The sequence below is a fragment of the Anomalospiza imberbis genome, chromosome 12 (genome assembly GCF_031753505.1).
Source record: "Anomalospiza imberbis isolate Cuckoo-Finch-1a 21T00152 chromosome 12, ASM3175350v1, whole genome shotgun sequence".
NCBI lineage: Eukaryota > Metazoa > Chordata > Aves > Passeriformes > Viduidae > Anomalospiza > Anomalospiza imberbis.
Genome location: NC_089692.1, coordinates 12440983 through 12454596, shown reverse-complemented (window position 1 = coordinate 12454596; position 13614 = coordinate 12440983). Strand labels below are relative to the sequence as shown.

At 48.6% G+C, this 13614-nt stretch overlaps 1 protein-coding gene across 1 annotated transcript in view; it reads right to left on the bottom strand.

Annotated features, from left to right (window-relative positions):
• The window catches only part of NECAB2 (N-terminal EF-hand calcium binding protein 2), a 73047-nt gene that overhangs the window by 23145 nt on the left and 36288 nt on the right, over nt 1–13614 (bottom strand). Inside the window, exon 3 of the mRNA XM_068202797.1 lies at nt 11909–12017. Within this exon, the coding sequence (XP_068058898.1) occupies nt 11909–12017 (109 nt within the window). The remainder of the gene's footprint in view (nt 1–11908; nt 12018–13614) is intronic.

The following is a 13614-nucleotide window of genomic DNA, read 5'->3' as shown; positions in this document are numbered from 1 at the left end:
GTCACAGATGGTCACTTCTGATCATTAGTTTCTGAGCTGAGTTTCTGAGCTCAATGAAACATCTTTTACACAAACCCCAGAGTGAGAGAAATTATTCCAGGCAGAGCAAGAGAAATACCAAATACTGGCTGCCAGTCAGGAGCTGAATAATTCTAAAGAATGAAACAACTTTCCACGCCCATCATTGTATTTTCTGGTGAATTCTGGTAAATCCTTCCCAAGACCTATCCAAATACCTCCCCTTTACCCACCTGATTACTTAAGGAAAAAACCCAAACCACTCCTATGGTATTACTTATAAAAGGACCTCCAAGATCTGGTGTGCCACATGCAAAGAAACAGCAGAAACCATATGCCAAGGCTGTCCACAACCAGAAGGGCATCCAGCCACCTGCAGCTTCAAATGACACAGGCAGAGAAGGATTCAGAACATATATCAGTTTTGGGCTTTTTTTCTTTAGCTGTGGCAAGCTGGCAATTAGGATTCTGGTGCCCACCTGGCTTTACTTAGAGGGATTTATCTGCTGCCAAATGTTTCTTGCATGACATAAATTTGTGGTGTGCTTCGCAGGAATAACTCTAAGATGCACAAACTTGTGCAGGCACAATTGCCCTGCTCCCCATTCAGCACAGCAATAAAGAGAGTGAGCAGTGAGCCTGAACTAACCCAGCAGGCACTTGCTTTCCCCAGTGGGGCAGAAAGTACCACATATGGAGAGCCATGAGGAACGAGCAGACACGGGGTGCATCACTCCCCCAGACAGAGGTTTCTCCCAAAATCTGAATTATATGAAAGAGGAAAAGTTTTGCAGAGTGCATATGGATCACCACCTAACTGGGACACATCCAGCACTGAAGCACAATGATTTAGATTAAAACACCTGTGGGGAACAGCTCCCATGGGAGCCCCTGAAGGGGAGAAATTGCTGCCTTCTTCTAAGCAAAACTAATAACTTTACCCTTCCCTTGGCATGTGCTCCATCACTGAGCACCTGGTGAGCACAGTAAGGGCCTGTGAAAGCTCAGCAACAAAACATGTTTTTCTCAAAAGCCCTGGTAACATAGAGCATAAAGAAAAAAAAAAAAATAGGGACAAAGAATTGCCCAAAAATAGAGAGAAGCAAAGGGAGAATTTTGTATGAAGTTTTCACATATTAATTTTGTATTACAGTCTCACCACCTGCGGTGCAGGATTGGGGTTTATAACACATTCTATGTATTTTGAGAGGTGGTCTCTTTCCTCCTACTTGCCCTTGCTATCAACAGGACTTTCACTCACCAGTTGGAAGGCTGAAGTCTAGTGCCCCCCAAGGATGTTCTGATCACCTAACCTGGGGTTTGGCTTCTTCCTGCCCCTTGCACATCTCTCCTTGGGATGTAGGCAGATGATGACCAAGACAGGGGCAGTTGTGCTTCTTCCCACACCACACGACAGGTGTGGCTCCTTGCTCAGCAGGAGGGAAGGTGAGCAGCACTGGGGCTGCACTGCACACCTGCATTCAGGCCCACGGCACAGTCATGTTTCAGTGTTTAATATTCTTGAATAGTAATATTTTCACATGGTTTTCCCTGCAGCTCCTTGCCTTTTTAAGCCATCTGAGTTCTCAGATTCTGCCCAGATCCAGTTTCCAAACCACACGCCCGCGTTCACAGGAAATGCTGGTGCCCAAAGCTGTGAGCTCTGCTGTGTGTGCTTCCCTCTGGAGCACCAGGGCAGCAGAGTCCTCATTAATACCCAGTAATCTGGAAAACACTGATTTTTCAAGGTAAACTGAACCGACCTTCTCTACAAACAAGCGCAGTAAATCTGGTAGGCTCAAGATAAAACACACTCCTTTATTCATCCTGCTTCAAGGCTGTTCCCTCCCTGCACAACAAGACCCTGTGAAGCTGCTGCAGTCACACGAGGCATCCATGGTGGACTAGCTCTGCCTATAGAAGCACAGAGAGAAACCAGGAGGTCTCAGTTCCCTGCAGGCTGGGCTCCCCCTGCCCAAGCCAGACAAAAAGCATCTCACAGAGCCATGACTGTGGTTTCAGCATCACCAAAGATGATCTTTTACGTCCCCTTCTGTTATGATGGGGAGGATCAGCAGAAGACCTTTACTACCTTCTCCTCCTCCTTGATGTGGAAGCCCCATGGCAGATCCCTGAGTGTGTCTGGTGGCTCTCCTGGGGACAGTCGCACCCTCAGCAAAGTGCCTCAGCACCCTACAGCCACTGCCCAGCCCAGCCTGCAGGGTTTACAGGCAGAGCTGCTCACTGGCATCCTTCCCACCGTGCCAGAGCCTGAGCTTAGCCCAGAACAGCTTCCATGCACCCACAGGAAGGTGCCTGTGTTACCAATCCTATTCCAGATCTGCTTGCAAAAGAAAAGGACAGAGGGAAAAAAAAAGGGTGGTTACCACTGAACACTGACTCCTAACTGATATGTCATGAGGCTGAACACCCCTAGATGGGTGGCACACATCCAGAAATGCCTGGACTTGCTCCAAAAAGCCTGTGATACTACTGGAGTGCAGATGCCCTGCAGAAAGGCAGTTGCCATAGCACTCCACTCGAGCAGTAATCAGGGGTGTGATGGGAGATGTCTCTTCTCCAGCCAGTGACCTGCAATACAGTTGCATTCATCTCGTAGCAGTAATAAACATTATAAAAATGACATGAGGAGGCTATTAAACTTGCTAAATACAATCCCTAGAGTCCCAGAGCACCCAGGTGCAGCTATGGATACACAGGAAGGGCCCTCTGCCCACTGTGACCTCGTTAGCTGGTCTGAGCATGGTGCTGGTAACACCAAGCGTGTGAGTTTGATCCCCATAGGGACCATTCACAAAGGAGCTGGACTCAGTAATCCTTGTGGATCCCTTCCAGTGCAGAACATCCTGTGAAATCTCAGGTGCTGGTCTTCCTTTGGATTCATCCCCACCTCTCCTGGCAGAGCCCCCCACCTCCACCACAGTTTTACACTCACCACAGTCTTCAAGGAGAGGGTTTTGGTGTGGGTTTTCCTGGCCTTGAAAAATGGGGAAACTCTCCTGCAATGACCTCTCATGCTCTCTCAGAGGCTCCCAGGAGTGACCCTGCTGGTCCCCATGGAACATGGACCATGTCCCTGCTCCCTGCCCATGGGGGCAGGGGGCAGTGCCCGGGTGTGGGGGGCAGTGAGCACCAGGTCCACACACACCAGGGCTTGGTTTGCCTGTGGTGTGCTAACAGGAACACTCCTGCTTTGCTTGTGCAGCTGATAGAACCAGCATGGACACTTTGTCAGGGGGAGGGGGGAGGACTAAACACTGCTTTTTGCAGCACAACTCATTTCATTTCCTTTCAGGGACTCGATATTTACCATAAAGATGGAGACTACCACAACATAATACATTGTTTGCTATTTTCTCATTTTCAAAGACTGCTGATGTATTTCAAGGCTGGTTCGGCTCCTCACTCCCTTGTCATACTGATGCATCCTGCAGCCACAGGCACTTGTGAAACACTGGTCATAGCTAAGCCAAGCCTCCATGGAACTCAATTTCCTCTGTACAGCCACAGGTAGGTGTCAGAAATAGCACAGTGAAGACCCCAGTTGCCTCTAGACCATCCTCAGAAAGTCCCAAGCTTCAAACCATCCCTGACACAGACCAGATGCTTCCTTTCATCAGTGGTTTCAAGACAACCAAAACAAGATTTTCTATGTGGTGAAGTGTTTGACAGAACAAAACATCCAGCTCTAATTACCAAGGGCAGCAAGAAAAGTGACTGAATATGGATAAAAAAGAAACAATGGTCTGGATGCTGTTGAAAAACATGCTCAAAGCTCTCACTAGTTAAAAGAGAAATAAATGTCACTTTAAAAAAAGGCAGGAGCAATAAACTGGCACCTGTGAAGTACCAGACATTTGTTAGTTCATCCATCACAGCTGCAATATGGCTCTGCAGGCTGCCAGTCGGTGCCACACCCTCCTGCTTTGCCTCAGGGTCCAGAACTGGAGCTCAGGTACTGCAGTGAGCCAGGCTCAGCATCGCTGAGGCTCTGCCCTTCCTGCCCTATGGCTCCTAGAAAATAACATCCAAAATGCAGCATAAAGGGGCAATTCTCCACAAAGAGCTGATCATGAACCCAAATCCTCAGACTCTGGGGAGTGCAGGAGGAGTGCAAGGCAGAGCAGCCCCTTCACAAAGCCCCGCACCTCGCTGCCCATGGCTGGGCCAGCACAGCCTTCTGCAACTCCACTGTGGGCAAGGGGAGGGGTTCCCCCCCTTCCATATCCAGTCGGGGCCACCCAGGATCTCTATGTTAAGAGCAAAGAGTGGTGGAGCTGTTTCTGCACAAGGAAGAAAATTTTGGGTGATTAAGGCAATGTCCTCTTGGATCATTCCTTGTACCTTGTAAAACCATTCTATGGTTTATTGTCATAGTTGGCCAGAACCTCTAACCACTCACTCACAAAAGAAGAATCTCTTGAAAAGCTCACAAAAACTCTGAACAAGATGATAACACAAAAAAATCTCCTACTAACAGCACAGTTAATATCCTGGAAAATATATCAATTTTTCTGGAAAAAATGTATCAATTTTTCAAGCAGCACACTAATTTACTAAGCTTAATCCAACAGTTTCTAAGCATAGTCACCACCTTAAGTAAAATAGACATTTAGTACAGTATGAAACATTTTCAAGTCTCTGCCTGTGCCAAATTCCTAATAAATTATATCAAAACCCTAATTTTTCTCTTTTTTTAATGGATGACTTTTTCTTGAAAAATATCACTCTGCCCACAAGTGCATCAAAGAAAACAGAAGGCAGGTTTAATTACAGCCTACAGTAACCGAGCTGCATTTCTAAATTTATTAAATTGATGATTAATGTATTGATTATATTCGTTGGCTGGCAATGCCAGGCAAAACTGGGACTGTAGTCCTTGGAAGGATGAGCTGGACACGTCATGGTCAGCACAGAGGCAGCACAGGCAACTTCTTTGCTCTCAGGCTCCCACCAGCTCCACTTTGGAAACATAGCACGATTTTCTGTGATATTATCATCACGTTGTATTGAGACAGCTGATTATTTAATTCTGACATCCTGGTCCCATGCAGTGTCTTCTGCATCTCCCATATGCATTTCAGGAGCATTAATACAGCAGTTAACGGCACATCAGTTTTGCTGTCAGCCTTGTTCAAAGTGATCAGCCTCGAGACAGACTTTTAAAATGCCAGCTGCCTGCCGTGCACTTGGACTGCTGTGAACGTAAACTCTTTCACAGGCATAGTTGCTGTAACTATTTTGTGTTTGTGCGATATGGATTCCCTATTTGCAGAAAAATATAAAGTAAATATCAGGAAGGGAAAGAACGGTTCCAGCCTGTGCTGCTCATTCACAAGATCGTGGAGCGGAGCGCTCGGTAAAGCGCTTTAAAAACCAAAAGAAAGCTGTCCGAAGGGCTCCCAGCCCCGCTCAGCGCCCCGGCAGCGCCTTTTCCAGCCTGGCCGCCGAAAACACAGCACAGGCGCGTCCGAGCCCGGCCAGCGTTCAGGCAGGGCGGCTGCACCCCGCACACCGGGAGCGGTCACCGGGAGAGATCACCGGGAAGGGATCACCGGGAGCGGTCACGGGGAGGGATCACCGCGAGGGATCACCGGGAGCGGTCACCGGGAGGGATCACCGGGAGCGGTCACCGGGAGCGGTCACCGGGAGGGATCACCGGGAGGGGTCACCGGGAGCGGTCACCGGGAGGGATCACCGGGAGGGGTCACCGGGAGGGGTCACCGGGAGGGATCACCGGAGCGGTCACCGGGAGCGGTCACCGGGAGGGATCACCGGGAGGGGTCACCGGGAGCGGTCACCGGGAGGGGTCACCGGGAGGGATCACCGGGAAGGGATCACCGGGAGCGGTCACCGGGAGGGATCACCGGGAGGGATCACCGGGAGCGGTCACCGGGAGGGATCACCGGGAGCGGTCACCGGGAGCGGTCACCGGGAGCGGTCACCGGGAGGGATCACCGGGAGGGGGTCACCGGGAGCGGTCACCGGGAGCGATCACCGGGAGGGATCACCGGAGCGGTCACCGGGAGGGATCACCGGGAGCGATCATCGGGAGGGATCACCGGGAGCGGTCACCGGGAGGGATCACCGGGAGGGGGTCACCGGGAGCGGTCACCGGGAGGGATCACCGGGAGGGGGTCACCGGGAGCGGTCACCGGGAGCGGTCACCGGGAGGGATCACTGGGAGGGATCACCGGGAGCGATCACCGGGAGCGGTCACCGGGAGCGATCACCGGGAGGGATCACCGGGAGCGGTCACCGGGAGCGGTCACCGGGAGGGATCACCGGGAGCGATCATCGGGAGGGATCACCGCGGAGCGATCTCCAGCAGCGATGACCGGAGCGATCTCCAGCAGCGATCTCCAGCAGCGATGACCGGAGCGATCTCCAGCAGCGATGACCGGAGCGATCTCCAGCAGCGATCCTGCCGACCCGCGGCCGGGGCCCCGGCGGAGCCCGAGCAGCGGCCGGGCCCTGCGGCATGTCCTGGGCCCGCTGGGCAGGGCTGGGGGCTTGGGCCACCCCCCAGATGCCACCGCAGGGACCCCGGGACACTCGCAGAGCCGGTGCCGTGTGTCAGCGCAGCAGCGACGGAAGGAGACGGGCAGTGGGCGCCGTGATGAACGGGTTACAGAGGCGGAAAGGGGGTAAGGGTTCAGAACACGGACTGGAAATCGCTGCCCGGGTTTCAGAGAGGTTCCCGCAGGAGCCTGCAGGGCTGAGTTACCCAAAAAGAGCCATTCCCGCAGCCTGAGTGACCTCTCTCACCCGCTGTGCTGCCGTGCTGCCCCTCCCCGGGCAGCAAAGCCAGCCGGTGCTGTGATTTTTCACCTTCACGGGGTTCACGGGGGCACGATAATGGCACAAGTACCTCTGGCTTGAAGCAAACCTACACTTCAGCTGTTTTTTCACACACTTCCCTCCACTTGTTGGCCCTTTCCTTTACAGCAAAAGAAGTCACCTGTCCACATTTTTAAGCTCTCATTATTTCTTTTAGCTTAGTTTTGAAAGCAGACCACTAAAACAACTGAATACTCTTTTTGGAGGGAGGAGAGGATCTCTTATGTTTTTATGCACAAACTGTCAACAGTACAAAACAGTCAGAAATGGCCTTTTTTGATAACTGAATATTTAACATTTTGCCTATTTCCTCTTGATGTGGAAGCCTGGGCTAATCCAATTTCTATTTGTTATCTCACAGAGATATTGAACTGCAAAAGAGAGAGGGATTGTTCAGAGCTCAGCTGAACGGGTTGCTAATTGCCAGAAGGAAATAAGCTATTGAGAGCAGGAGGTAAAATGAAATCAGCCTTCTCCTCCTTTTTAGATTTTGCAGGTATCTTGTTTATTACCAAAGTTGTATGTAGGAGAGGAAGAAATTAGAGCAGCAAATGTGCAGGTTTGGATATGTAACACACAACTTGCAGGGAACAAGTAAAAGAATAGTAAAACAAGAAATCCCTGGACCCTGTTTGCTGTATTTTCCCCACTATCTTTGTTTCTCATGAATGCTTTTCTTCTGCCATTGAAAAATTATCTAAAAAACCTCCTCCCAAATCCAGTCCCGAGGCAGACAGCTTGCTCTGCCCACCAAAGGGCAGCTGGACTTGTCTGCTGCTTGATGCTGGTGCCCTAAGCACATTTGCCTAGAACAAACCCTGATAAATTTGCACAATTGGAGCTGCAAGCAAAGTCAACAATCTCCTTGAATGCCTCAAACGTGACTCAAACACAAGTGGCTGGTTAGAATTAAATATCTTGGTCACTTTTATGGTTTTAATGCAAGATCTTAGTATCATTCCATTCCCTAGAATGGAAAACCAGTGATGCAGAATGGCCCTGCACAATCCAAAAAATAAGGTGCTGAGACCCTTTCCCAGCTAGAAAGGTCTCTGGTGTGATAGTTTTTCACTCCATTTGCACAGATAAACCCTCCCCAGTCCTCTCACTCGGCAGTAAACAGCAGCCTGCTGCTCCCAGAGCCAATCTGCCTCAGCACAAGACAGCCTCTCCCCAGGGACCCAGCAGAGAGCCTGCCTGGGAAAACACCTGGGAAATAGGATTAGAAATAGAAAAATGTTCTCAAACGTTAGTTCAAACAAGATTCTGTGCAGTTTTTCAGCTTTGTGTTTCTTGCAGTGACCTTCCCACTGGGTGATTTGTTTTTACAGCCCCTCTTCTTTGGTGAGCCTGAGACGTTCTGTGTCTCTATCAGCACACAGATGCTGAGCACCAGCCTTGGCAACAAGTATTTCTTCACTTAAATGAAAAATAGAGCACAGTATAGTTTAAATTACATGTTTAGAGAAGAATAAGCTAGGACTCAGAAACATCTTCCACATAAACAAAATCCACCAAGTGCCCATGCTCTTGAGAGCCAGAAATTAGAGCAAGACATGTAATTTTTGTGCAATCATTTTGTCCCTTTCAGAAGAGACAAGAACTATCTCTTGAATCAGTTAATCAAAATCTTGGCTGATTAAACCATTCGTAGTTTATTTCCCAGGGAGTTAATTGAGAACATTCCATATTCAGAAATGAAGCTGGTTTCAATGGGCACAGCCAACTCTGTAGTGCAGGCTTCAGACAAACACAGCATTCCACTGAATCAGGTTTGCAATGCAAATAGGTAAGATTAGGGAGGGGGAGAAAAAAATCCAGGAAAAAATATTCAATCACAATCATCATTGTTCTTGCTCAAGAAGTAGAAGCACTTTCCATTCAAATTTGAGAGAACTGGACTGCAGAAACCCAGAGAAAAGCACAGACAGCAGGGCAGGGCACTGCTCCTGAAGTCTCCCTGCACACAGGGGATTCTCTCAGATAGAGACATCTCACAGCAAAGGACACCACACCTGGGGTGGGTAGTGGGATGGGAAAGCACCTCACAGCAGTGCCTGGAGGGACTGTGGCAGCCAAACAGAGCAGTAACAACACACCTTTTCCACCAGAGGAAAATAAGGACTGGAGCAGAAGGACAGCAGGCTGCTGCCCAGAAGGTACTGAAGGTGTCCAGGTCTGGAGCAGGACTGTGTTGGAAAGGGGGTGTTGAGAAACTCATCTTCACCTTTGGGTATTGATGCATTCAAAGTAGCAGAGAACCAAAATCAACCTGTGGAAAGTATAAGACCCGTTTTGAGAGCTTCTGGCCCCACAGCTGATGATGTCAGTAAAAGCAGGGGCAGTCCAAAGCTCCCACCTTGTCCTCACTGGCACTGTGGGTTTCTCAAAGTGCTGGAGCTGACTGCAGAGCTGGAAGCAGCACCGCTGTGTCAGCACAGTGCTCTCAGGCCTGACAGGCTCTGCTCCACTGTGGGACTAATTAGTGCAGGCAGAGAAGCTCATCAGGATCATTACCTGCTTCTGAGGTGGCTCTGCACCTGTCCCCCCAGCTCTGGAACGGAGCAGGCTGGTACCTGACCATGCCCTGCACCTCTGTACCCTGAGGTGACCCCAGATTACTGTGATTCATTATACAGCTCCCTGTAGTACCTGAGCAGCTGAGGGGCCAGAGGAGGAAGGTGGATTCCTGTTCTCAAGGAGGATGTTGTTCAGCATCTCAAAGGTGGGATGCTGATCGGTTCTCCCTCCATCCCCTGCAATTACCCCTCTGGAGCACACCCTGCCCCGGGTCAGCACCTCCAAGGATGGGAGGTGGCACTGCCAGGGGCAGTGCAGGCTGGAGAGCTTAGGAGGCTTCAGCTCTCCATTTGTCACAAAACTCGGGCAATGGTGACAGTCTGGGGAAGCTGCAAAGGCTTCTGAGAAGCTGCTGTTAATTATCCTACCTGCACACTCCAGCCTTTTCTAGTGTTTGCCACTGGAGAGAAGAGCTCATTTAGACTGGGGAGAGGGGCAGAACAAAGCCATTGAAAGAATAGCTGTAAGCCTAGCGAAGAGATAACAAATGACAGAGCACAGAATGCTAATGCCATGTCCTTGTCTCCTTGTGAATGGACCTGTACAGCTCATCTGAGCAGTCCTGCTCCAGTGAGCAGATCTCTCCCCAAAGGACTGTCCTCTCCAGCTATGAAAAATGAATGAGATAGAAAAGGAATTTTTTAAATCCCCTGCAAGGACTACACTTGTTTGGTCAACAGCCATGTCTGACATCTCAGTGCTGTCCCAAGAGCTGAGAGGTGCTTCTTCCTTCCAAGGGGATGCAGAGTGGGAGTTAGTGCCAGTCCAGGGAGCTGGCAGGAGATGGGAGCTGTGAGCCAGACAAAGCAAGCTGTGTCCAGTATCACAGTGATACCTTTAAAGGGTTTCATCTGTTCATTTGTGACCCTAAAACTTGTTTGGCTTTACATCTGCAAAGACTCTTTCCTTTTAAAATTGATACATCTTGTTAGAAAAAGTAAGAAACTGTGTAGACCACTCTGCAAATATAACTGAATTTCCCAGGTAACCATTAATCCAATGTTTTCTAAAGTCCATTTCTACCACTAAACAAAAAATGCATATTTATTTATGTGTGTCCATACACCACATGCACATACATTGCACATTATTTGTGCCTTTCCAATAGCTTTGGTACTAATTGTAACATATCATTATCTCTCCAGTAATCTTCAGGCAGCTCCCCAAAGAGCACTGCTGAAACTCCCTGAAATAACAGCTAAAACCAGTGGTGAAAAACTACCCAGCAATGTCTTGTCCTTGTCCCCCAGCTGTAGCTGGAAGGAGAGAAGGGGGGCAGAGTGTGTGAGCAACAGAGAGACAAATGCTACTTTTTTGTTGTTTTTAAGTAACAGCAGCTTCATGAATATAATTTTGCCAAAAAAAAATGCCAAGAGAAACACATGACACCTTTGGCATGTTCCTGCTGCCAGATGAATGATTTGGTGATGATGGGACCTACAGCACAGTTCTTGCATGGACATACCTGGTAATCAAACCTGGGGTGGGTGTTTGAAGGCCATCCCCAGCACCCCACACCTTGAATGCCCTAGAGACACTTCCCAGGCAGTGAAGAAGAATGGAAAAAGCTCATTAATGCTGCTGGGCTATTTTGGAATCTCCCCTTTCAGTTCAGCACCCACCCTGCTGTCAGTGGGATCTCTCTGGGCTCTGGGACAGAAGCACAGACTCCTCCAGCCACAGCACCTCAGGACTGACTCCCCAGAGCAGCACAGCTACTCCTTCATCCACAACCCACCTCATCCTCCCACTCCTCTGCCCAGCCTTTCTCTTTTCCACTGTCTCCCCAGCTAATCCCAGTCAAGAAACTGGTACACACATTCATTTTTTCTACTCCAGTAAGGCAGCTCTCTGATTCTAAAAATACTCCAGGAAATTGAATCAACATTTTGTAATTGGATGGTAGCAGCAATTACTAATAATCAGCAGGAACATAATTTTCTTCATTTTCTACTCTTGCTAATGTAATCTCAATAGCAAACTTTGCTTTGCACACTAAATAAACACAATGGCCAATATTAAAAAAATGGGGAGATAAAGCAGAGTTTCAAAAAACTTAAAAGTAAATTAACTTCTAGTAAATAGCAAAAAACTGTAATTCAAATAGCCTTTGGGAAAGATCAAGTTAATACTGTTCCTACATTCCCCTGTAAAATGGAAAAAGGAAAGCTCCACTCCACTCCTCTTACTCAGGGGCAGCAGCACCAAGATTGCAGCCCCAGTGCCTGGAGGCAGCATCCCCCTGCCCAGGCTCCCACAGAGCTGCCAATTCACTGAGAGGGTACCCAAAGGCACAGCAAGGTGGAGCGCAGAAATGGAGATTTTACAGAGTTTTGCAGAGCAAGTTGCACTCCTGCAGCCTGTGCAGAGGTGAAGCACTGCTGCTGCACACCCCTGCCATGATCCAAAGGCTCTGTGCAATGGAAGGGTGCCAGCACACAGAACTTACTTAGTGTTGTCTGAGTCAATGGTATGAAAGAGCTTCTCAAGTTCCTCTTCGTTGAGTGTCCCATCAGAAAAGAAGGCCTGGAACTCCTCCAGGGACAGCTTCCCATCATCTGCAAACAGCAACACAGCTGCCATTAGGGAGCAGCAAAGTGAGGGGGGCAAGGCTGAAACAGTTATTTACAGATTTAAAGCTTCACACCAAAATTATCTCCAAGTGCTTCTGCAAAATTGGCCCTCAACCAAAGCAGAGCTCACAGGCCTCAGGGTGGGACCCTGCAGCTCTGGCTGACCCAGGAGCAGATGAAGATGCTCCTGGGTATGGATGCACTGGCCATTGGTAACAAATTGGGCTATTAAGCCAAAGCATGGCTCAAACCCAAAGAGGAAAAACTGGTGAGCTTCATCCTGAAACTGAATTACATTTAAGAAATTATGGAGTGTTTTGTCTACCCTATGTTCAAATGATGCAGGATGCTCATTAAAGGACATTTACTAGACAGGAAAAGACCCTGGGCTGGAATTACAACAGACCCAGCAGTATCTCTTGCCCTCTCTGCATTCTCTCCAGCACAGTCGATGTCCCTGCTCTGGACAGAAATGTTAAATGGAAGCTATGTCACTGACGTGGAAATCTGGCCACAGACTTTCTCTGTTATTTTATATATTGGTCCCCGTGCTCATTCAATACTGGGGCTCCACTGGACTCCTTAAATGACCAAGAAGAAAAAGAAATTATCAAATTCATGAACAAGGGGCTAAAAGAAGGACTTTCACAAGTTTGACTGATAAGGTGACAGAGGCTTACATTTAACTGATAAATCTGGAGCCTTTCCCTGTGCTCTGTGGACAGGAACAAAGCTGGCTGTGAGAAAGCTTCTGTGAAGTTCAGCAATAAGGCAACAGGAGAGAGACAAAAGAAACTCTAAAGAAACTTTAATTTATCATTTCTTGTCCAAGCTGCTGACACCACACTCTGGTGTGCAGCAGTGCCTGGGGGGGAAATAACTACCCCAGGCCACATATTATTTTAAATCTTTCCATTCATATCCACAGAAGAGTTAAAGACTGGAAATTCTGCCTACTTTGTGGTAGGAGAATGTATCATTTATTATTTAATCAAATCAATAATAAACCCTATTGTTTCTCTTTCAGGAAATGATGCTACAAGAAAAAATTAGCCAACTCTCCACATACACGTCAATATTTCTTCCCCAAAGTAAGTCTGCTGCTCCTAAAACATACCTGCATTGCCAAATGCTAACCCAGTTTCCCTTGCCTGGCATAGACAGATTTAGAACAGTGATAAACTGAGTCTAAGATGCCCATTTAATTGGCAATTATGAACGGAACACAGCAGGAAAACTGTCTTCAGCAACACTGGGTGAAGAGGGCACCATTTCCAGAGCACCACAATGGCTACAGACAGGGTCCAGCTGCCTTTATTGTTTCTCCCCATTCCTCCCCCAAAACGTGACCTTTTTGCAGCAGGCAGGGTGCAGAATAGCAATGCACCGCTCATGGAGTGGGTCCCAAATCTGCTCTCTATTTCTTACTACAGAACACTAAAGCACCTGTACTTCAGCAAGAACATATTGCTTGAAGCATCCCAGCAGTGTCACCTGGAGGTTCACCCTCTGGTGCCGTTCTGTCACTGAGGGAGACAAAAAGGCTGTGTCCAAGCAGGAGCCCCAGCCACACCACTCATCT